General features: G+C 37.3%; 1 protein-coding gene across 2 annotated transcripts in view; it reads right to left on the bottom strand.

Moving 5' to 3' along the window:
• Positions 1 to 301: 301 nt before the first annotated feature.
• The window catches only part of MFSD6 (major facilitator superfamily domain containing 6), a 790,692-nt gene continuing 768,016 nt past the window's right edge, over positions 302 to 22,977 (bottom strand). Inside the window, exon 7 of one of the 2 annotated variants that reach the window (XM_044075184.1) lies at positions 302 to 3,425. In XM_044075184.1, the coding sequence (XP_043931119.1) occupies positions 3,231 to 3,425 (195 nt within the window). In that variant the 3' untranslated portion in view covers positions 302 to 3,230. The remainder of the gene's footprint in view (positions 3,426 to 22,977) is intronic. The other variant, XM_044075186.1, reaches the window with a different exon arrangement.

The following is a 22,977-nucleotide window of genomic DNA, read 5'->3' as shown; positions in this document are numbered from 1 at the left end:
AATGTATGACTTGACATGGTCTGTGCAGATTGTTTGACCAAGTCATGTAAAGTCATAAACTAAAGTAGTTAATGTGCTTCTTCCTGGGCTCAAACTCATGGCCATTCATGTTTGTGAAGCCACTGAGTTATAAACACTCAGTCAAACCCAGTTCTGGAAGGGTTATAGCTATTCATCCACTTGTCATGTGAACCATGTGGTTTGCATAGTGAATACTTTCGTAAATCATTCACAGAAGTCTAAACTTACAATCTAATAGAGATGTGGCTCTAAAAGAAATAAAAACATTTGCCAGCACAAGTACAGAAACATTTTTACTTGCCAGCACAAGTACAGAAACATTTTTACTTGCCCACATTAAGGAAGGGTATTTCTTTCATGAAGCAAGGCAATTCTTGCCCCAAGGACACAAGGTCGACATTAACACTTAAGTGCAGCATCAGAACTTCATCTAAACAGCAAATCATCCTACAAAAACTGCTACCAACCAAATAAAAGGTCATTGGAATATTTATGAGCATTTCAAGAACCAGAAACCACATTTATAACAAGATTAAAAAAAAAACAGCAGGTCAGACATTTAACTACCTTCAGTGAATTTTGGTGAACACCAACAATCACAACTTTTAAATTTTAATCTGAATGTAATATGACACAGAAGTCAAAAGTGTACCTTTATATATTTTAAGTTTCAAGTTTGTCTGTAGTTTCTGAGTGTCAATGCTAAAATGCTAACTATATCTTTTGCTAACCATGAAAGAAACTTCCAAGGAGAGGCAACAGATGTACACAATGACTTCAGAATGGATGAGAGGACACATTTTGCAATGCTGTGCTATGACATACACTATACAGGCACTTTAGGAAAAAAAACAGTTAACCAAATCCAAGCATCAATATGAACAGCGTCTACAAACTGTGTTTTACAGACCACCTAGAGTCAGTATTTGCAGACATATGGCAGTAACTTTCTGGAGAACTGTCAGTGGTAAGGCGTGCATTCACTGGCATAAGGTACCCACATATACAAAAGAAAAAGAAAGAGCGCATCATACTGTGAACATTTCAGTAATACTGCAGTAAGCCACAAGTTCAATGACAAGGAAATAAGCCACAGTTTTTTTCATCAATTAAACATTTAACTTGACTACTGATTACGTAATCTACTTTGCTTAATAATGTACCCGTCTCCCACTGAAATAAATACGTATTTTTCAATAATAATAAATTAGTATCACACATATCAGTTAGACAGACAGTTGTTATTGGCTGCATTGCTCCCTGTACAAAAACCAATGAAACCAATTCATTTGATTTACTTTTATTGGATCAAGAAGACATTTATAGCTTGTTTAAGCTATCAAATTTAAATCATTCTGTGAGCCTCTCTTAGATCCAATAAAACTTAAATTAACCAGTTTGCTGGGAACTGCACCGTCTTTTTCTTTTCATTTTTTTAGTTTAAAAAAAAAAGAACTTTGACGGACTAAGTGACTTCTTTTCAAAACTTACTCTGAGGTACGTTTCAAGAATACTCCCCAGAGGAGAAAGAAACCTTGTCAGACCTTAAATTGCTGCATCCAAATTTACTGAATATCTTTGTAAATGCATTTCAGACAACCAAACAGCTCATATTTTGGGGAAAATACATATTGTACTTATGCAATCTGTGAAAAATAAACATGTTTCCTTAAACTAATCATCTCAAAGAAACATGTTACCCCTTATTCTAAGCACATCTGCCAATCTATATACGAAAACATTACAGCAAAGTGATCCATTATAAAGGTAGGATTGGAAAATGTGGTGCAAGTTGTGTGTGTACTTTTTGACTTAGCAATAAGGAGCCAGACGTCAGTGCAAGATGCCTGTTCTGGAATGTCACAGGATTCTAAACCATCATGATATTTTCTCTGCTGGGGAGGGAGAATTAAGTTTTGTGACACAAACTGCAACAATGTGCCCATGGGCATTCAAAAGGCTTGAAGGCCACTAAAGGTCAATCTGCAGCAAATTCTACTATTCTATCAAATATGAGTCACTACATGCAACTTTCCACAGGAAAGAAGACAAAGGCAAAAAATAAAATTACCTCAACACTCATGGCTACATATCTGGGTATGTTCTGTGACTCTAAAGGAAACTTCCCTCACTTCTAGCAGTTTGTGTATACATTGATACACTGGTGACAACAAGGTGCAATAATTAGAAATTAAAAAGAAGGAAAATTCATTATATGTGATAATTCAAGCTCACTTCAATGGCATGCACATCTCTACATTCTGTGGTGCAAAACCATTACTTTAGACCAGACTCAGACTCACCACATCTGTCTGTCATCCCTCTTATACAAAGCTATCTCAGCAAGTGCAAATGTGCATCTGCTTGGCATCATTGTTTCACATATTGTTTTGAGATTGGGTACTAAGCCTCTAAGTTTTACAGTAACTAACACATTTTTATTTTAATATAGACTTGTTTAGTCTGCATACCCTAACCGTTAATGTGAGACAACTCTGCTAAATTTAGAGCATGGAAAAATGGCTGAGTTATACTACATAAGGTCTCCTCTAATCAGAAATATGCCACTCACTCTAGGTGAAGTACTAACTTTGCAAAAGTCAGAAAACTTTTACATTGTACAAAGCAGCATGACAGAGAATTCCTTCCTCTGAATGAGTGACTTCAAATCAATAAATGGTAGGTGCAATGAGCTATTACTTCCCCCCAATCAAAAATATATAATATAAAGCAGATTTTAAATTCAGAACCTGAATGCTGATGAGCAGATAGAGCTTTAGAGCTTTGCTTCCTGTGCATACTACAGGCAAATTACTAATATCACATGCATTCTCTAGAACTGCTTTCAGTAATTTCTTTTTCTAAGCAATTCTCATTACCACAGTCTTTCTTAAAGAAATATCACAGGGGCTGTTGGTTTCCATCAGTCATAAATGAAGCAAACAGATAACATAATCTGCAGTGAACTCTGATCATTGCGCAGTTTTTTTTGTTGGTTTGTTTGTAGTAAGAAAACCAAAATATACCTGGTATACCCAGTAGAGATGAGGTTTAATTTTAGGCACATTGTGAATGTTTTTAAACCAGAAACAGGGTGAAGGAAGGGTATTCAGAGCAATGTCTATTCTAAAGTCTGGGTGTTGTCAGGCTTCTGAGCAGTTACAGAAATTCCTAGCGAAATGCAATCCTTTGGAGTCCTTTTGCTGTGCTTACTGTGCAGGTTTGACTGACTCAGGCTGCACGCTGCTACTTGCGTCTCCCTGCCTCAGCAAATCTGGAACTGCAGCTGGTTGGTCTGGCTGTGATACTGACTCTGGAACTCTGTGAGAGTTGTTGGTGTTTTTCATATCCGGGGACGGTGCTACAGAAGTTGCTGGAGACCTCAGAGGGTGCTCATTATTTTCCTAAGGAGACAAAACCATGCAGGAAACGTTATCCAGAAGAAGGTAAAGTATATGAAATATGTATCACCTCTAATTCCAAAGGGTTAATGAGCAGTTATAGAGGAACACTTTAAATAATTTGATGGCTAGACAGGATTTCAATGCATGTGCATTTCACATTTTTAATTCAACCAAAAGAAGAAAAATATATATCCACTGTGGCAGTCTTTTGCTGCATCAGTAATCATGACTAAAAGCAAATCCATGTAGCACTGTGCTTTTTGCTAAAGATAAGGAATGAATGCACAATAGCAGACACTGGATTTTACCATTTGTCTATTAGACCTTCCACAACTCCCCTGGAAACCCATCCATCAAATCCTACATGCCTTTTATAGAAAAAAATACAAAGTATTTAATAAGTCAGCAGCACACGAAGCTGTTCTCATCTCCCAGAAGTAGTACAATGCATAAACTACACAATATTTGGCATAGGCTTTGTAACTCCATTTCACAAAAAGTGTACACTGATAAAGGGGTGTGCAAAAACAACATAAGGCAATGGTTTCATTTATTTATTTATCTTTATTTATCACCTTTCCAGGAACACCACCAATTACCCAAATGCCACAATCAGAGTAACTCAGCCCCATGCACATCAAAGGAAAAAAGTTTACTCACTACAAACGCATAAAATGACATTACCAACAAATCAAACCTAAAAACAAAAAATTTAACTGAACACAAAACTAACACAAATTCCTAACACATATATTAACTTACTACACTGTCACCAAACATCTTCAAAAATTTTAGACAGAGGTGCCTTTAACTATTAGTGAGCTCATGTGTTGAAAGAAAGTTCAAGAGATGCCAACTGTAATGTCAATCTTGTGGAGTTCAGACGACGTCTCATATATTAGTGTGTTACTTATTAAGACTTCTAACATAACAAAACAACACATGCCTAAATATTACAAAAAAATAAATAAAAAATGCAAGAAACACTAAGAAATGGCAATTCAAAAATATTCTGCACAAATTACATAAACCCTATTCAAACATTACATATGCAACTAATGTAATTACTGCAACCAAATGAATGAGAAACAGCAGTCCATACTAACAAACACATTTTATATACATTTCCCTGTCTATCAAAGAGTATGTGTGCATATATATATATATATATATATATATATATATATATATATATATATATGGCTCTACTTCATTTCATTGAAAACACATTTCACTGAAACTCATTTCATTGAAAGCTCATTTCACTGAAAGTCAGTTGCCTGAGCACAATTCACTGAAAGCTCACCACTCAAAACTCATTTGACTGAAAGTTATTTTGTTGAAAGATATATGCCCTGTTCCCCACTGTAGTGCAATCCTGCAGTTATTGCATACAGTAAGGGGGTGTGGGAGGCGTAGCCCCCCACATAGTTTGGCTATATACCATGTTCTGGAAAGAGTTATTCATTTGACTTTTAAGTTTTTATGTCTATGGTTTACAAGGATCGCACTACAGTGGGGAACAGGGCATATGCCTTTCAGCGAAATGAGTTTCAGTCAAATGAGTTTTCAGTGAAGTGAGCTTTCAGTGAAGTGTGCTCAGGCAACTGACTTTCAGTGAAATGAGCTTTCAACGAAATGAGTTTCAGTGAAATGTGTTTTCAATTAAATGAAGTAGACACATTTGAGTTGACATTGTCACCGAAAACATAACATGATAGCCGTATAGTAGCTGTTGTAAATCAGATTCCTATACGACATATCACATTTTTGCAGGGGGGCAAGCCCCCTACACACACACCCCCACTACTAATATATTCTAACTCCGAGATCACACTACAGTGGGGATATGGATGAATTTCCAATCCCCACTGTACCGCGATCTCCGTGCAGATAGTTGAATGCACTACTGCATTCACATAAGTGTGTTTGACTATCCCATCCATTTACATTTTGTGCATGACATTTTGATTTTTGGTAGCAATACTGTATGTATATATGTATGCATATATGTATGGGGGAACTGAATATTAGTAAATTCCCATAAGGTCAATGCCTGTTTAGTCAACAAAATGTAGTTGACTAAACAGATGGTTGACAGTTAACAGGTGTGCGACATCACACAATCCTTGGGGTTATGAAATATGCCCTTTCCCCAATACTGTGTTATCTTGCAGTTAGTATATAAAATTAATAAGGAGGTTGGGGTACAGCCCCCCCCCCCCACATATTTTATGGTATTTTTTAAACAATTATTTTGCATGCACCAAGATATTTGCTCAATGCATGCATAATGGCCTGTCAACATTTGCAAAGTTTGCAAAGTCGGCCTTTTGTGGTCGAGGCTATGAACAAAGATATTTGGGTCATTCGCTCATTAGCAGTAGCCATATATATCATAATTGTATTATTTGGTTTTTAGTTTGGGAGTGGGTTGAGTAGATAATTAAAAGTAAGATGCTAGAAAAGTTATTATGCATGGTGTTTAATGTAGAAAGAAAACAATAAGAAAATGTTCATTTAGCCAGGTATAGCAAAAAAGCAAAGCCAAATGATATGAAGATGCTGTTTTAGTTGGATTTTGAACAAATTTACTGTGTCTGCTTGTCTCAGAGTTACTGGTATTGTATTCCAACATTTAGAGACTGAGTAAGAGAAGAGCGACTCACCGGTAGTATTGTTGGGTTCATTTATGGCAAGAAGGTGCTGGTCACCTCTGCATAGGGAAATATTGCTGAATAACCTTTTACTGCAGGACAGTTTTCAGGTTTATAGAAGAGGATGTGGACTGTTACCAGCTGAGAGTAGGTAAAATGGTGAGGGAGTTCATACCTATATAGCTGTTTTAGGCCTAAACAGTGATCTGTCATATAGGAGAGAGTTCCAGCAAATTCTGCTATTTTATTGTAGCACTGTTCTAGTTTATTCCTTAGAGAAGCTTCCAGACTGGTAACTATTGGGAGGTATAGAGAAGAAATTGGAGTAAGGAGGTGATAGTAATTGTTTTCCTAGCAATGTCTATGAGGTATGCTTTATCCCGCACAGACATCTGAGTTTTTGGCGGTGCTTTTTTTGTTTGTTTGTTTGTTTGTTTGTAGTATATGGTAGTCAAATTTCAAGATATTAACAACTATTACCCAGAGTAATTTTGTTTGTGTGACTATTTCTAATGTGGTGTTATGCTTGAGGTTACAGTAAGTACAGGGTTTTGGTGGGTGAAATGCTTATTATCAATATTGCTTTATTGGGGTTTAAAAGTAGCTGGGGGTTTTCTAGCCAGGTTTCAACAACTGAGAAAGACTCTTGTATTTGCTGATGGAGGTCAGATAACTGTGGAATCGTCTGCAAATTGGACTATTTGTGCATGTTTGGTAGAGGTATACTGATCACTGATGAAGATATTGCAATAGCAGTGGCCCAAGTAGACCCTTATGTGACCTCAACTCTTGCTGAAAGGACAGACGAGAATTTGGTTTGCCATTTAACAGCTTGTTCTCAGTTTGTTAGACAGTTACAGAACCAGGGAGGGATAAATCATTAAAGCCACAGTGAGAGAGTTTAAGGATTACGTTTTGGTAAGAGACAAGGTCAAATGCCTTAGACATGTCACGGAAAAGTGAAGCACTATATTACCAATGCTTCTGTTTTGATTAACATAATTTTTGAAGCTTATCAGGTCTGCAGTAATGTTGTGAAAATTCAAAAAGAATGGTTTGGTTAGGGATGGGAAAGAGAGCTATTTGTGGAGAGTAGTTTTAGAAGTTAGATGTATATACAATGTTCAAAATTTTTGGATGAAGGAGAAAGGACTGCAATGGGCCTATAGTTTGAGATTTCCATTAGGTCTCCATTGTTATTTAGGGTGGCACAGAGGACTTTTTCCAGAGTGTGGGGACACAGTGCTCAGAGGTAGACCAGTTAAAGAATAGAGATGGGGAATGCTACAGCATCAGCAGCCATCTTAGGTACTCTCTGGGGAGGTTGTCTGGTGCCACAGTTGATGGCTTAAGTTTTTGAAGATATTTTTTATTGTGTAGATTGTTACACATTTGAAGTTGATCAGACTTTGAAAATATTTAAGCTGTGGAGAAGACTGGAGGGGTTAATTGGATAAAGTGGCTGTTAAATTACCTGGAGAGGTGTTGCTTACAAGTGTTTTGAAGTAACGTACAGTACAACTTCTTGTCAAGTCTTCTTTGACTTTGAGTTTGGTTTCTAAGATGCTTGTACTGTACTAAGGCACTTTGTCATTTGTTATTAGGTCAGTCCTTCCAAGCCTTATCTCCTTGCTTCATGAGTGGCTTACTTTGTTCTGGATAATAATGGGGCTGGGTAAGATTTAACTATTTTGCTTCTAAGTGGAGCAGGAGAGTTTAGTGTAGTAAGAAATACATTGCTGAATGTAGACACTGCTTCAGAGAAAGAGTTTTTTAGTATATTCCAGCGGAAGAGTTTGAGATTGTGTATAAAGTTTTCTACTTGGAATCCAGAGAGCTTACTTACTTGCTGATTGATATGAGTTTGGTGCCAATGATGTAGATACTATAAATTCTAATATGAGATGCAGAGACATTTACTCTGGAGTTAATCAGTAAATATAGCTTTATAGCAATAAAAGACAAAACTAGCAACCAGCATTTAGGGAAACATCAGCAGTAGAAGCAAGGTTGCTAATTTTGCTATTACTAAATTTTCAGAATGTGACTGATATCAATGAAAAATAAGATGATTAATATTTCAATACCGTGTGTGAAAGTTGTAACAAATGTTCTTCCTAGGTTTTATCAAACTAAAATTGATTTATTTAATTTTTGCAGGAAGCTTCATCTAATTTAATTTTCGGTGCAAAAAGCTGAACATAAAAGATGTCAAGCTAAGACTGATTCTTTTGTTTTTGAGCTATCATGTGTGGATGAATGTTTTTCTTTGACATTAATAATGGTCTTGATATTAATGCATATACTTGTTTAGATATTCCTTCTACTCAGACTAAAAGTAATTGTATTCCTCATTTTGAAAATAAAATAATCAAATCCTTTAAATTAGGATTAATTTAGATGCTGATAATATTTTCACAGTCTGATCAATGTATAAATGAAGTTATGTATATCCTTACTAAGGTTAAGTGGCCAACTCTTTGTCAATTAAGATATAATCATGAAAAGCAAAAACACAGTTACTCTTAATATTACAATATATGTATGCAACCTTAAAAGAGTTGACTATGTACTAGATGGTGAATTTAAAGGTTTATAATGAACTGATTTCTAAGTTTTAAGAGTTTGGTTAATGAAGACGTGAGACTGAGATTTCTTTTAAAAAAAAATATTTTGTTTATACTGCCTTTCCTGATCTTAGAATGCCAGTGTTTTATTGTTTACCCAAGATTCACAAAAATGATTAAAATCCTTCTGGATATCCTATTTGTAGATCAGATTGCAAGTGAAGTGTGCTGTATCTTTAAGAAGCATGTCAAGGTTGTATGTGCATGTATAAATTCCAGACACATGCACTTCCTGGTGCCATTTTGTAAGACCAGCCACAGTGAGAGCATGCATGATGGCAGTTGTTATATAGTGTTGTGTGTATATAAGTTACTTAAGTTAAAGTCAGTAAACTTCTATATTGCTGTGTTTGTATAAAAATAAAGCTGCTTAAACAGAACCCACAAAGACTCTTCTATTGTGTCCAAAGTAGGAGAGTGACATGGGCCAGAACCGGTATCGAAGAGAATAAAATCCAGAGCCATGAGGTGCAGAGATGACAGTGAAGGTAAAACCAAGAGAAATGATTACAAAAAGAGCCAGAAAAGAATCAAAGGCAATGAGAAGTAGCATAAAGTGTTTATTTGACAAAAGAGGTAAAATGGGGAATTACAAGGGCACAGACCACATTATTGAACAAGCGGAAGGCACGAAACATGTGATGGCTAAAAAGAATGTTTAAAATAACGGTATTTGATGAAATGATTAACAGTAAAGCAAAACAAGTATGTTTAAAGATAAAATGTGCATGTTTAAAGTAAAGCAAGTGTGTTCAAAGCAAAACTGGGCAAGTTTATAGTAAAACGAGCAAAGGAAAAGTACACTGAGCATAAAAAGGGCTTAAACGAGCAAAACAAATATAATAAGACAAAACAAAAAAGGGCACATTAAGCAAAAATAAAATGTGTTTTTGCAAAGTGCTATGTTTTGGCATAATTACAACTTCTTATTATATCAAGGGCATAACTAAAGTTATACGAAGTATCTCAAAGTGTAAAAAAGTGATTACAGTCTCGGCTTATTACTGTGCATGTGTTTCAGAGTTTATTGTGTGTGAAGTGCAACTATTTTGTGAAACACATTCAAAGTATAGCCATTTTGAAAAGTTTCTTGTGCTGAGTATGTCATGTCGCTAAATGTCGCCATTACAGAGTGCGTCTTGCAGTGTAAAGAGTTGTCTAACAAGGTACTGCCATTTTGGGGACACTTCAATGTGCTGTATGCAGTTATTCCCAAAGTGCAACTAATTCAAAATATTATTGAGTTTTGGGCAACAGAGGTCCAGTTCATTCACATTGTGGTGTTATTTGATATGTTTCTTACACTGATAAGAGATGATTTCTTGCAAAACAATATTACAAGAATATTATAGTGCCCGAGTTTTTATTTCACTCGCATCATAAAGTTGTTTGAGATGTTTCTTAAAATGATAAGTGACTTTGGCAAAATGATGATAAATAACTTTAGCATTCACCCTTTCAAATTATACTAAAAGAGTGTTAAATCGCCCGAGAAGTTTATTTTGCAAAGTCCAACTATTCAAAGGTACTACAAAGTTCATTCATTAGCATTATTTCAAAAAGCCCAAAAGAAGTGAATTCAGATACAAATACTGGCATAAGTTTCTGGCATATGTCCATGAGTGTTATATTTGTGCTTATTTGCAAAACCCTTCAGTGATATGTGCTAATATGGCAGATGGATTTCAAAAACACCTACCACTTGTGTTTGATCAGAATATTGCAGAGAATTAGTGACTATTTGAGCAAGAGTATGACATTGTTATACAAGCAGCTTATGCAGATAGAGATGCATACACCAGGGCATTCATTTTGCTAAACCTAGCTGGGTCAGAGGCCATAGAAAGACAGTGTTCACATGTGTATACACCTGTAGTACATAAAGGAGAAGGTGAAACTTGTCAAATTCTTGTACAGGCTGAATCAAGGGAAGACCCTGAGTGTTTGAAGCGCAAGTTCAGGGAAATGTGTAACTCAAACAAATATTACATTACAGAAGCATTTGTTTAATATGAAAGATCACAAACCAGGGGAAACATTTGCAGCTTATATAACTGACTTGAGAAACAGAGCTAAAATGTGTCGGTTTGATGACTTAAAAGATGAGCTGATAAAGGACAGGCTTGTGTGTGGTGTTAACAGTGCTGCTGTCAGAAAGACTTTACTTTGTGACAGTGATTTAATGTTGAGTAAGGTCATGGAGATTTCTCAAATCCATGAGGTGACAGAAACAAATCAGTTATGCTTGCGAATGACAAGAGCATGAATTCAGTTGGGTCCAGAGCAAATGTAGATACCGTGCAACATGTGTCAAACAAAAGTAGGCCCAAGCACATGGCAGCTACGAGGTTTCCAGGGAAGACACTTCGCTTTCCAGCAAGTTATAAGAAAGGAGCACACTCCAGCTCAATGCAGTACAAGCATGAATCAGCAAAACCCAAGTCCAGCTTTACTGTCAACTGTCGCAATTGTGGCGCAAATCACGAGTCTAGAAGAGAGAAGTGCTTAGCATACGGTCAGCAATGCTACAAGTGTAAAAAATGGAACCACTTTCAAAAGTTTTATAAATCAAGTAAGCCTCACACAGTTGTAAAGAAAGGTGGCACAAAGAAGCAAGTTGATCAAGTAGAGCCGAAGGAGACGGCTTTCTATGTAGATGGTGTGTCAGTGCTTGATGAAGGAGTTGATGCAGTGAATTTATTAGCAAGAAGCGAGGTGTTTTGTACTGTCTGGATTAATGGAAAATCCACAGAGCTTAAAGCAGACACTGGTTCAAAGTGTAATGTTATATCAGCAGATACAGTTGCTAAAGTGAGAACTAACAAACAACTCCATGTAGCCAGTAGCGCGAGACTTGTTGCTTATGGAGGTGAAGAAATTAAAACCGAACGTTCAGTGATGCTTTCATGTTATTTGCCCATGAACTGTTACAACTTGTTATTCTATGTAGTCCAAACACCAGTGCAATCTTTATTGGGTCTCAAAGACAGTTTAAGAATGAACCTGCTTTCTTTTGCTAAAGAAGTCCATTATGTAAGTGCATTTCCGAGTTATAATTTTTCTGAAGCCATTTTCTCAGAGTATGCTGATGTTTTCAAATGACAAGTTAGGCAAACTTCCAGCTGTGTATTCCATGAAGCTAGACCCAGAGATCACTCCCGTAGACAGACCAGCAAGAAGAGTTCCAATAGCTATGTGGGATAAAGTTAAAACTCAGTTGGACTAAATGGTGCAGCAAGGTGTGATTTGTCCAGTCACAGAAGCAACTGAATGAATGTCATCTATTGTAGCAGCTCACAAAAAAGGCTCAAATGAAATTAGAATATGTATTGACCCAAGAGATCTGAATACTGCATTAAAGAGACAGTATCATCCAATGAGCACAGTCGAAAAGGTTGCAGCCTTAATACTGAATGCCACTGTTTTCGCTGTCTTGAATGCAAAGAGTTCATTTTAGCAAGTGATGCTTGACTGCAAATCTTCATTTCTAAATACTTTTGGTACTCCGTTTGGCAGATACAGATTCCCAAGTATGTCATTTGGAATAAATTCTGCAAGTGAAATCTTTCAGTGTGCAATGGAGCAAATTTTTTTCAGGTTAGCCTTGTGCCATAGTAGTAGATGATTTATTGGTTGGAGGCAATGATGAAGGAGAGCATGTCAGAAACCTCAAGAAAGTTCTAGATAGAGCACATGAAATAAACTTGAAGCTCAATTCTTTAAAGTGCAAATTCAGACTTCCAGAGGTAACCTATGTAGGACATTTGTTCATGAGTACAGGCTTGAGACCAGACCCGACCAAGCAAGTAGCTATTCTTGAGATGTCATCACTAGATAATGTACAAGCTCCACAATGTTTTCTAGTCACAGTCAACTATTTAGGCAAGTTTATACCAGTCTTCAGTGACTTGACAGCACCTCTAAGAGAGCTAATGTGCAAAAATATTGTATGGTCATGACTGGAACAGCACCAGAAGGCATTTGAAGACCTAAAGCAGACAATTGCCACTTCACCTCCCTTAAGATACTATGATGTAAACAAACCAGTTACTCTTTCCTGTGATGCTTCAAAATTTGGTCTTGGTGCAGTTATACTTCAAGAGAGCAGACCAGTAGGCTATGCATCTGGAACACTAACCAAAACTTGGGATGCAGTATGTTCAGACTGAGAAGGAGCTTTAGGCAATAGTATTTGCATGTTCTATGTTTCATGATTACATTTATGGTGGAGCTATTCAGACTGAGACTGACCACCAACCTCTAGTTACTATTCTAAAGAAGCCTATGTATTCCGGTCCAGTGAGATTACCAAGACTGATGCTTAAATTGCAAAAGTATAATTTCAAAATGGTCTACACAAAAGTCAAATTACTCTATCTGGCTGATACCTTATGCAGATCACCCAGAAATATGACAGAACAGCTTAATACAGAGAATTTTGACTTTGATGTGATGTCTGTGCATAATTTTTCTACCACTAGACTTGATAAGCTGAGAGAACACAGTCAGACTGATCCAATTTTACAGAAGCTCACACACTACATTAATGTCGAATTGCTGTCAAAGCAATCTAGTGTACCACGTAAAGTGCAAACCTACTTTCCTTACAGAGATGAATTGTTGTTGGAAGATGTTATTATTTTCAAAGGTCCCAAAATTTTTGTACCTGCTTCCTTACAACAATAATATATCCAGATTTTGCATCATGGTAACCAAGGATCCGCACCCACTAAGAGAAGAGCGAGAGAATTAATATTTTGGCCTTCATTACCAAAACACATTGATGAAGTACTTTCATCTTGTTCAGTATGCAATAGTAATAGACAACTTTTGCAAAGAGAACCACTTCAGCTAAGTCCAGGTCCTGAACTTCCTTGGTCTGCAGTTGCAGCTGATATCTTTGAGTGGAACAATCAACACTACTAAGTTTTGGTAGACTCTTATTCGAATTGGTTTGAGAGCGATCTACTACCTAACCTAACATCCACTGCTGTTATTACTGAGCTGAAACATCATGTCTCAGTTCATGGTAGCTCACACAAACTTCTTTCTGACAATGGTACTCAATTTACTAGCCAGCTGTTTTGGAAATTTGCAAAAGACTGGGACTTTGTACATGTCACTAATAGTCCTGAATATCCTCAGTCAAATGGTCTAGCTGAGCATGCAGTACAGAGTGCAATGCAATTACTTGAAAGGTCAAAGCATGACAATACCAATGTGTTCTTGAATTTACTTAATCTCAGAAACATACTTCAAGATGATATTCTTTGCTCACCTGCTTAAAGATTACTTTCCAGGCAAACTAGAACTACGCTACCCATTACTTCAATTTTAATGAAGCCTAACCCTAGGAACTGTAAAACCACCAAGGCTTAACTGGTTAAGAAACGTAATATCCAGAAATCTAGTTTCGACAGATCGAGCAGATTACTTCGTCTGTTAAGGGAAGGAGAGACGGTACAAATCCAGACAATATAAGGTTTTTATCACATTGGACAGATTACAGGCATCTGTGCTGAGCCAAGATTTTACTTAGTAGATTCCAAAGGTGTAGAATATAGGAGTAACCGTAAACAACTTCTTCCTGTATCAGAATCATCATCACCATCACAACATTGTTTCTGTGATGCAAACTTCAAATGTAAGAGTGAATCAGACTCTGCTCCCATACCAGAATTTGTCCAAAATTCTGATTCCATTCCAGAAAATGTTCCAGACATTCCACAGGTCAAACATTTTGCACAGACAGTTCCAGATGCAAAAATAATTCCCAGTTTTATGTCACATTTTTATTTATTTTTTATTTTACATTTGTTAACCGGGAGAGTCCGACTGGATACATGTCCATTTTCAGTGGAGGCCCGGGGAGAAAAGCTCCAGGTACATAACAGACATATGAACATTGTTAATGCAAAAAAGGAAGATAGTTGAGTTCTAAATACAATATAAAGATACATCATATGGGCGAGTATCAAAACCAAATGTGAAATACGCAGCAACGTGGACTTGATTGTGCATGTATGTATACTTAGAATTGTGTAATGCATGACAAAAAATTACCTGTGATATCTGCATGAATCCCTCTAGGCACTGAGGCACAGAACCCTCCGTTTAATGACACAAAACAGTACTTTAGATAGGATCACTACAGCTCCAAACTGTCGAACACCAGATGGACGAGCAGGAAAGGTTAAAAAGTTCTTTTATTGCACACAACAAGAAAACCATCCAAGTAACCACTCCAAGTAACCACAAGCGCTTTCGCCTGTTCTTAACAGGCTTTTTCAAGTGTATTAGGTTGCTGCTTCACTCAAAATTTAAACCAAACCAACCCTGCTCATGTGATTGAATTAATTGCATAATTGTCATCAATTGATTAATACAAAATATTTAAAAATACATACCCTAAAACCTGTAATTCTTTTTTCAAAACATTAAAAACTGCAACTTTACTTATCAAGTCTTTCTGTAGTTTGCATATAGAAAAAAGTAATAAATATATATGTAACTGAACTTTCAAAACCTAAAAATATAACTTAATACTTTGTGTAAACTTATTGTGTGAAAAATAAGTTACAAAAATTTTTGTTGAAATGGAATACTTTCTTTTCAGGTACATTAAGCACACATTTTGTAACCACAAAACACATTTCCCTTTCTCATAGCTTCAGAACAATATGCAAGTTTTAAAAAATGTAAATTAGATACTTGCTACAAACCCCTAACCTATTTAATTTGTTAAAAAATATGTTAAAATATACTGCTTGGCTTAGGTTACAATTAAACAACTAGTAATACTGTAAACATGACTTTTTTAATATTTGATGCTTTTAGATGATAGTTAAACCTTAGAAACTCAACAATGACCAGATTCAGAACCATTAATACAATTACCCCTAAAAGTTATAACAATGTGGGGTACTTCAGTTGATCTTGTTTCTTCTAGCCCTAAGAATGTCCCCTGTGCTAAACAGACTCAGAGTCATAAGATCTATTTCTCAAAGAGGGAGGATGTAGATCAGAATGCAAGTGGTGTGTTGTATCTTTAAGAAGCATGTCAAGGCTGTACGTTCACATATAAATTCCAGACTCCTGCAATCCCTGGTGCCATTCTGTAAGAGCAGCCACAGTGAGAGCATGCATGATCGCAGTTGTTAGTTTGTATATAAGTTACTTAAGTTAAAGTCAGCAAACCTCTATAGTAATGTTTTTGTATAAAATAAAGCTGCTTGAACAGAACCCACGAAGACTCTTCTATTATGTCCAAAGTAGGACAGCGACATTATTGTTTCTATCCGTGGTACTATATTAGAAAATGTTGACTATATAGTGATCAAATACAAATTATCTTACAAGGAAACTTTATGCATTTTAAAATATAAGACATTAAGTTCTAATGGACTAAATATGGAAATACATTGGAAGCATTTAATTGATTTAACTGGGTACAGGTGTGTGTGTGTGTGTGTGTGTGTGTGTGTGTGTGTGTGTGTGTGTGTGTGTGTGTGTGGGTGGGGGGCAAGGCTGCACAATAGCCCAGCAGAGAGAGTTGTCATCTCACAGCAAGAGGTTTGTTGGTTCAATTCTTGGTGTGCCTTCTGTGCAGAGTCTGCATGTCCTCCCTGTGTTTCTAAGTGTTTCCTCTGAGTGATCTGGTTTCCTCCCACATTCCCAAGACATGTAGTAGATGGACTGGAAATTCTAAATTGGCCATAGGTGTCAGTGTGCATGTGAGTGTGTGGTGTGGAAGAACTACCTCTGCAGGGCTAGCCACCCAGCAGTGTAAACATTGTCTCTAGATGATTGTCACTGGTGAAGTGACACCCCAACCCCATGTGCAAAAATGGGAAAAAGGGGTTGTGGATGGATGTGTGTTTGTGCTTCTTGGTATGACAACTTCCTTGAAGGCATTTTTGCCAAGGCGCAAGAAGTAAGTGTGTTACTAAATTGAGCTTGCTGCTACATTTTTTTTTTTTTTTTTTTTAGTTTGTGATTTTTTTAGACCAGTTCTACCAAAAATCATCTGTTTGCCTCATGGGTAAATTATTTTTTGTACAAAACCTTGGAACAGGATAAGACTCAACTCTCTTGGTTCTAAGGTGAGCATGAGAGTTTAGTGTAGTAAGAAATACATTACTGAATTTAGCCCCTGCTTCATCCAGGGGAAGAGTTTTAAATGCATTCCAGCCAAAGAGTTTTCAAGTGTGCATAACGCTTTCTACATGGAATATATAGAAGTTTCTTATTTGCTTATCCTAAAGTTGCTTATGTATACGAGATGGTGTTTTATGTTGAAAGTTGTGAGATGATTGCTTAAGGTACAAGTGAAGTGTCTCCCAGATGAAGTTAGTTTATTGGAAGTGGTAGTATGAATCCAGTCCTGTAAGGATTCCCCGTGGTATTACACCTAGCTGGTGTTGCTATTATTTGGTTGAAGCCATAATTTGTATTGGAGTTTGAGGGGTTGTTGCTGTTGATTGACTGTCACTTGGTGTTTAGGTCACCTACTAAGAATGTTTCCATACTGATGTGGGAAGATAACCAGCAAAGGATGTTTTCAGAAGAAGTGATATTGTTTCCAGGGGAATACACAGAACTATGATAACTCTAATCTTACGGGTGTTTAAGTGTATTTCAGAAATAAGTATTTTTGCATTGTTGAAATGTTGGGGGGGCAATGGACAGAGATTAAGAGTATTAACCAAAATGAACCACAAAATAACACCAGTTTGGAGAACAAGCTGTATAAACGAACAATTACCCCATAAAGCTCGAGGGAAGCTGGTTTATTAACGTTTTCAATGCAAATACGTTTTCATCCAAAGGACTTCATCAGACAATACAATGTGTAATCCCCTAATTGCCTTATATACCATCTCTTAAAACTGTCAACTAATCACATCTTTCTTCCAATCACCAAATAATTAAATTTGAACAATAGTTGTAAAATGTAGACTAAAAATAAATGTTAAAAAATCCTTCTTGAAAAATGGTGAATCAAATTCGCCATCTAGTGGCCAAAGTAGAAATAGCTTTTATTCTACCTATAATTTGGCTGCTCTAAGCTTTAATACAGGGGCCATGGAAAGAAAGTCATTTAATCCATAATTCTTACTGGCGTCTAATTTTAGTTGCCAAAACAATTCTCGGTATTCAATTGTTGTCTCCCACAAGAGGGGAATAGTAAGGGGGCAAGTTATCAGGAGTATTCGTATGACATCCGACGACAAAGATTTTGATGTAGAATGTGGAAAACTGAGACAAATGTTTTTGGAAAGAGAATATCCCTCATCCCTTATAGAGGAAATCATGGATGAAATAAAAAAAGATGGACTCAGAGCCACAAGGGCGGGAGACTTAAACCTCGACACGGTTATTAATAGGACGTGCTGGAGGGATAGATTCATCACCCAAAGACTCCCTATGCTATGGAACAAAATCCCGGTTTATGTGAGGCAGAGCACCTCGCTGGCCTTGTTCAAGAGGAATCTTGACCAATGGATGGGAGACTGCAGATACACCCCAGGGGTTACCTCAGTGTCACTGCTCGACAGAGGCACAGTAAAATAATGGGCATAGTTTCTCCAAACTAAAGGGGTGGCGTAAGCCACAAAACTATGGGCTAGGCTTATAAATGCCCTCAGGCAGATAGCCTAGTATGAACCTATGAACCTATGAACAATAAGTTTGCCCCAATATTAGGGAAGGTTAGTCCAGGACCGACCAGAGTGACATTAACTGGAGTAGTAACTTCATTTTAAATTTTAGTACTGAAACTGTGTTGATTAAGAATGTAGTGAGTTCCAATTGGAACAAATTTAGTAATTTTTCTGATCTGAACAACATTTTCATTGAACCTTTAAGGTTTACCTATAGGAAAGGCAGAAACATTAAGGAAGTATTGGAAAGTAAAAAGAAAAGTAATGGTGCTAAGGGAACATTTAAATGTGGGAGATGTTCACAATGCCCCTACATCTTGCAAGGGCAAAAGTTATCCCTATCTCGAAGAGAGACAGAAATAGGGGCAAACGCACATTGCAACTGTGATACTGTACGGGTGGTGTACATTGCAGTGTGCGATATATGCAGGGCTTTTTATGTTGGTAAACCACTAGGAAGCTCAAAAGATGCATATATGAGCACATGAATAATGTTAAAAATAAAGATGTGAAGAATGCTTTGTTTGCTTTGTTTAGACATACTATTGCCTGTCCTTCAGCAAAATTTCATTTTTTTGTGGCAGTAAAAGGTAGAAATTCATCCATGTGGAGGGCCTTGGGAGACAAGAATTGAATACCAAGAATTGTTTTGGCAACTAAAATTAGACGCCAGTAAGAATTATGGATTAAATTACTTTCTTTCCATGGCCCCTGTATTAAAGCTTAGAGCAGTCAAATTATAGGTAGAATAAAAGCTATTTCTACTTTGGCCACTAAATGGAGTATTTGATTCACCATTTTTTCAAGAAGGATGTTTTTAACATTTATTTTTAATCTATATTTTACATCCGTGGTGGTGCAGCGGTAGCGTTGTTGCCTCACAGCAAGAGGTTCTCCCGTTCGATTCTCGGCTGGTGTGCGGGGAGTGCCTTCTGTGTGGAGTCTGCATGTCCTCCCCATGGTTGGGTGGGCATTCGAAAGACATGCGTAAATGGGCGTGCCTTCACTGAATGTTGAACATCGAGGTGGCACCTCGGCGTTCGTGAAAATCTACTGCCAGTCATTAGCGGACCGGAGTTCCGCTGTGGCGACCCCTAACTGGGAAAAGCCGAAAGACAAACAACAACATTTTTAATCTACATTTTACAACTACTGTTCAAATTTAATTATTTATGTAATAAACTACAAGTATTTATTAGAAGTTATTTATTGGTTTATAAAAAGTTTAAATTATTTATAGGTAACAAAAGTGGAAAGTTAATAACTTTTGAAAGTTTTTTTTTTTAAAAATGTTTTTATATTATTACTGATTGGAATAAAGATGTGATTGGTTGACAGTTTTAAGAGATGGTATATAAGGCAATTAGGGGATTACACATTGTATTGTCTGATGAAGTCCTTTGGACGAAAACATATTTGCAGTGAAAACGTTAATAAACTAGCTTCCCTCGAGCTTTATGGTGTAATCGTTTGTTTATATAGCCTGTTCTCCGAACTGGTGTTATTTTGTGGTTCATTTAGATTAAGAGTTTTGTTACAGATAATAGCTACCCTGTCAGCCTTTGTATGTATTATATCAGTTCACATATTATAACCAGGGGGTAGGATTTCCTCAATGTTTTGCTTTAATGAAGTTTCCGTAGTGAGCAAGATGTTCTTGGGCGACTACATCTGCTTTTTTTGGCATCTATTTTCTTAACTGTTGGTATTAGGTAATCTCACGTGATTTGAATTTCATCACTGGTGATAATACTTTGTGGTTCATACTTCCAATTCCTGGTTACTTGTATACTGAAGTATTTGCACAATCATGAGCACAATAGTCTTAGCATGTCATTCTGCCTTCAAGTATACAGACCCTCAGCCATAACTGCATCACAGCTAGCAATGAGATGTGCCAATGTTTCCAGTTCTGTTTTACAGAATCTACATTTCTTAGTTTCTCATACTTTTTCTGTAGGTTTTGTATATGTGGGATGGTGCATGTTGCATCTTTATATATCTAGATATCCGCAGACATACTAGTGATCATTCAGCTAACAACGTGCACAGATAATGTGATTTATTAGCATAGAATGATTTAAATCACACTGTCTGTCTTTGATGGTGATGAGATGAATGGGACAGGAATTGTGGAATTGTGTAGATGGGGCAGTCTCCACACTGTCATCCCCAACCTAAAGTGCAAGATTAATCAAAAAATGGTCTTCTGAAATTGAAGAAGAAGAAAAAAGTTTTCCAAAGTTCTCAACTGTAACACATACCTTATACGAGCTCCATGCTGCAGTTATGCTATTAAAGACATCTGTTTCAGCAGCTGCGTTATCAGCCATCTCTGCTGATGTGAATCCTAGCAGTTTGCTTGCATCTGAATGGCTGAACGGCAGATCTTCAGCAATGCAGATCATGGCCTGGACAGTCTGCTCTTTGGGCAACCACCCGCTTTGTCTAACCCCAGTTATTGCACTGCTGTGTTGTATTATTGGAATTGCCCCTTTTGCCCCTTTCTTTTCTGGTGGTTTAGGGTGTGACTCTACATGCACTTTGGGACAGAAATTACATTTACAAAGACAGATATGCTACTCTGCCTCAAAAGTTTTGGAATCTATTAGCTGGAGTTTACAATACCTCACTGCTGCCTGCAGTACGATTTTGTGAGGACAAGGTTCAGTTGCTTTTGATCTACATGTTGGACAAAATAAAAGTCTGGTTTCCAGGCTAAAAAAATACAAACATGCAGTCAGATGTTGGGACCCTGGCTTGTTAAATTTGTACTTCCAAAATGTTTTGAATTGTTTGTTTTTCCTGATGACATAATAGAAATGCACTGCACTGAGGGTGAATAATTGTAAATATCCAGCGGCTAAAGATATAGCGAACCTACTAGCCGATAATTAGCTCTAACTTTGCCACTCTCTCCCCTCTCTCTGTCCCTCAAGATATACCTGAAACTGTCTCATCTATAGTTATCATACAAGACATACAAGTCTTAAAACTGCTCTCAAAATCTAAAAATATGGCAACAAAGGGTCCTGACAATATCACTGGATGCATCTTAAATAGCACAAAGAATGGTTTAGCCAAACCCCTAACAACACTATTTAAACTCAGCCTCCACACAGGTTTTGTACCAACTGAGCAGAGAACAGCTACAGTCATTCCCCTACTTAAGGGAGAACCTTCACAGACCCAAGCAATATATCTCACCAGCCTTATATGCAAATCCATAGAATGACTTATCATGGAACTAATCAATCACGACATAGAAAATCTCCAAACACTAGACCCATTTCAGTTTGGATTCATCAAGGGCAGGTCATGCTTACTTCAACCTGGTGGATTTTTTTGAAAGGGTCACCAAAGCAATGGATGAAAGCAAAATGGTACACACCATATACCTCAACATGGTCAAAGTTTTTGACACAATTCTCCACTCGGGCATGAGAGAAAAGTTGGGGAAAAACCCCTATGTCATCTGTTGGACTGCCAACTGGCTCACATATAGACACAGACAATCAAATAGGGAAGTTACCTCCACAAACAGGAAGTCACCATTGGAATCCCCAGGGGTTCTATGCTAGGACCTCTCCTGCTTGGCATCTACTTTTCTGAAGTAAAAGCCAAGACTAAAGATCTCTAGCTGAATAAGTCTGCAGATGACTGCAAGCAAGGGGCAGTCAATGAATCCACAAATAACTTATCCATCCTAGAGGAATGTTTGTCCCAAATAAATGGCCGGTGCCAAAATCAAGGACTGAAACTAAATGCCAAAAAATGCATTACTGTATCCTTTGGAAAGTCATCTATCCCATGGAAAGTACAGTTGTGTACGCTTACCATAAATGTAGATGTTCTAGTGTATTCACTGTTGCAGTCATTAAATTTGGGTAATCTGCTGGCAGGTTGCCCTCAGTCAGCCTGATTAACAAAGTCTTGGGTCCTGTGTCAGTTGCTGTCCCTTCTTCCATGACGTCAGGTCGTCAGGGGTATAAAACATGCAGCCGATGCCATTACATCAGTTTTTCTTGCCCCAGATGTCAGGTGCCCCCCAAATGGGGAGAAAATAAAATTAAAAACACAAAAAATATATACCTCCAATCCCAAAAGTAAATACACCAAAAGGGCTTTTAAGCATAGTGAAACAAAGTAGAGGTAAAGCCAGAGAAAACTAGGGGGCTGGAGGGAGGGTAACCATGACTGCAACAGTGAATACACTCGAACATCTACATTTATGGTAAGTGTACACAACTGTACTATGTTCTTCATGTTTCACTGTTGCAGTCATTACATTTGGGTAGATTCCCAAAGCTATGGTTGGGTGGAGGGAATTATGCAGCATTAGGACCTGCTATAAGGCCCTGCAGGACAGCAGTGGCAAAGCCAGCTCTGGATTTACAGAAAAAAGGTAAATGGTAATGTTTGGTGAACGTATGAACTGAGCTCCAGGTAGCAGCTTCTAGAATGTCCCTGGTAGGAACACCTCTGAGAAAGGCTGAAGAAGTAGATGCAGCCCTGGTGGAAGGGATCTGATCCCCTGGGGGATAGTTTTCCCATGGTGCATACAGCAGAAACTAATACAATGGCTTATCCATTTGGAAATAGTTTG

The sequence above is a fragment of the Protopterus annectens genome, chromosome 6.part0 (assembly GCF_019279795.1).
Source record: "Protopterus annectens isolate FY-2018-M chromosome 6.part0, PAN1.0, whole genome shotgun sequence".
Lineage (NCBI taxonomy): Eukaryota > Metazoa > Chordata > Ceratodontiformes > Protopteridae > Protopterus > Protopterus annectens.
The sequence above is the reverse complement of the archived record's forward strand: the minus strand, read 5'-3'. Positions and strand labels throughout refer to the sequence as shown.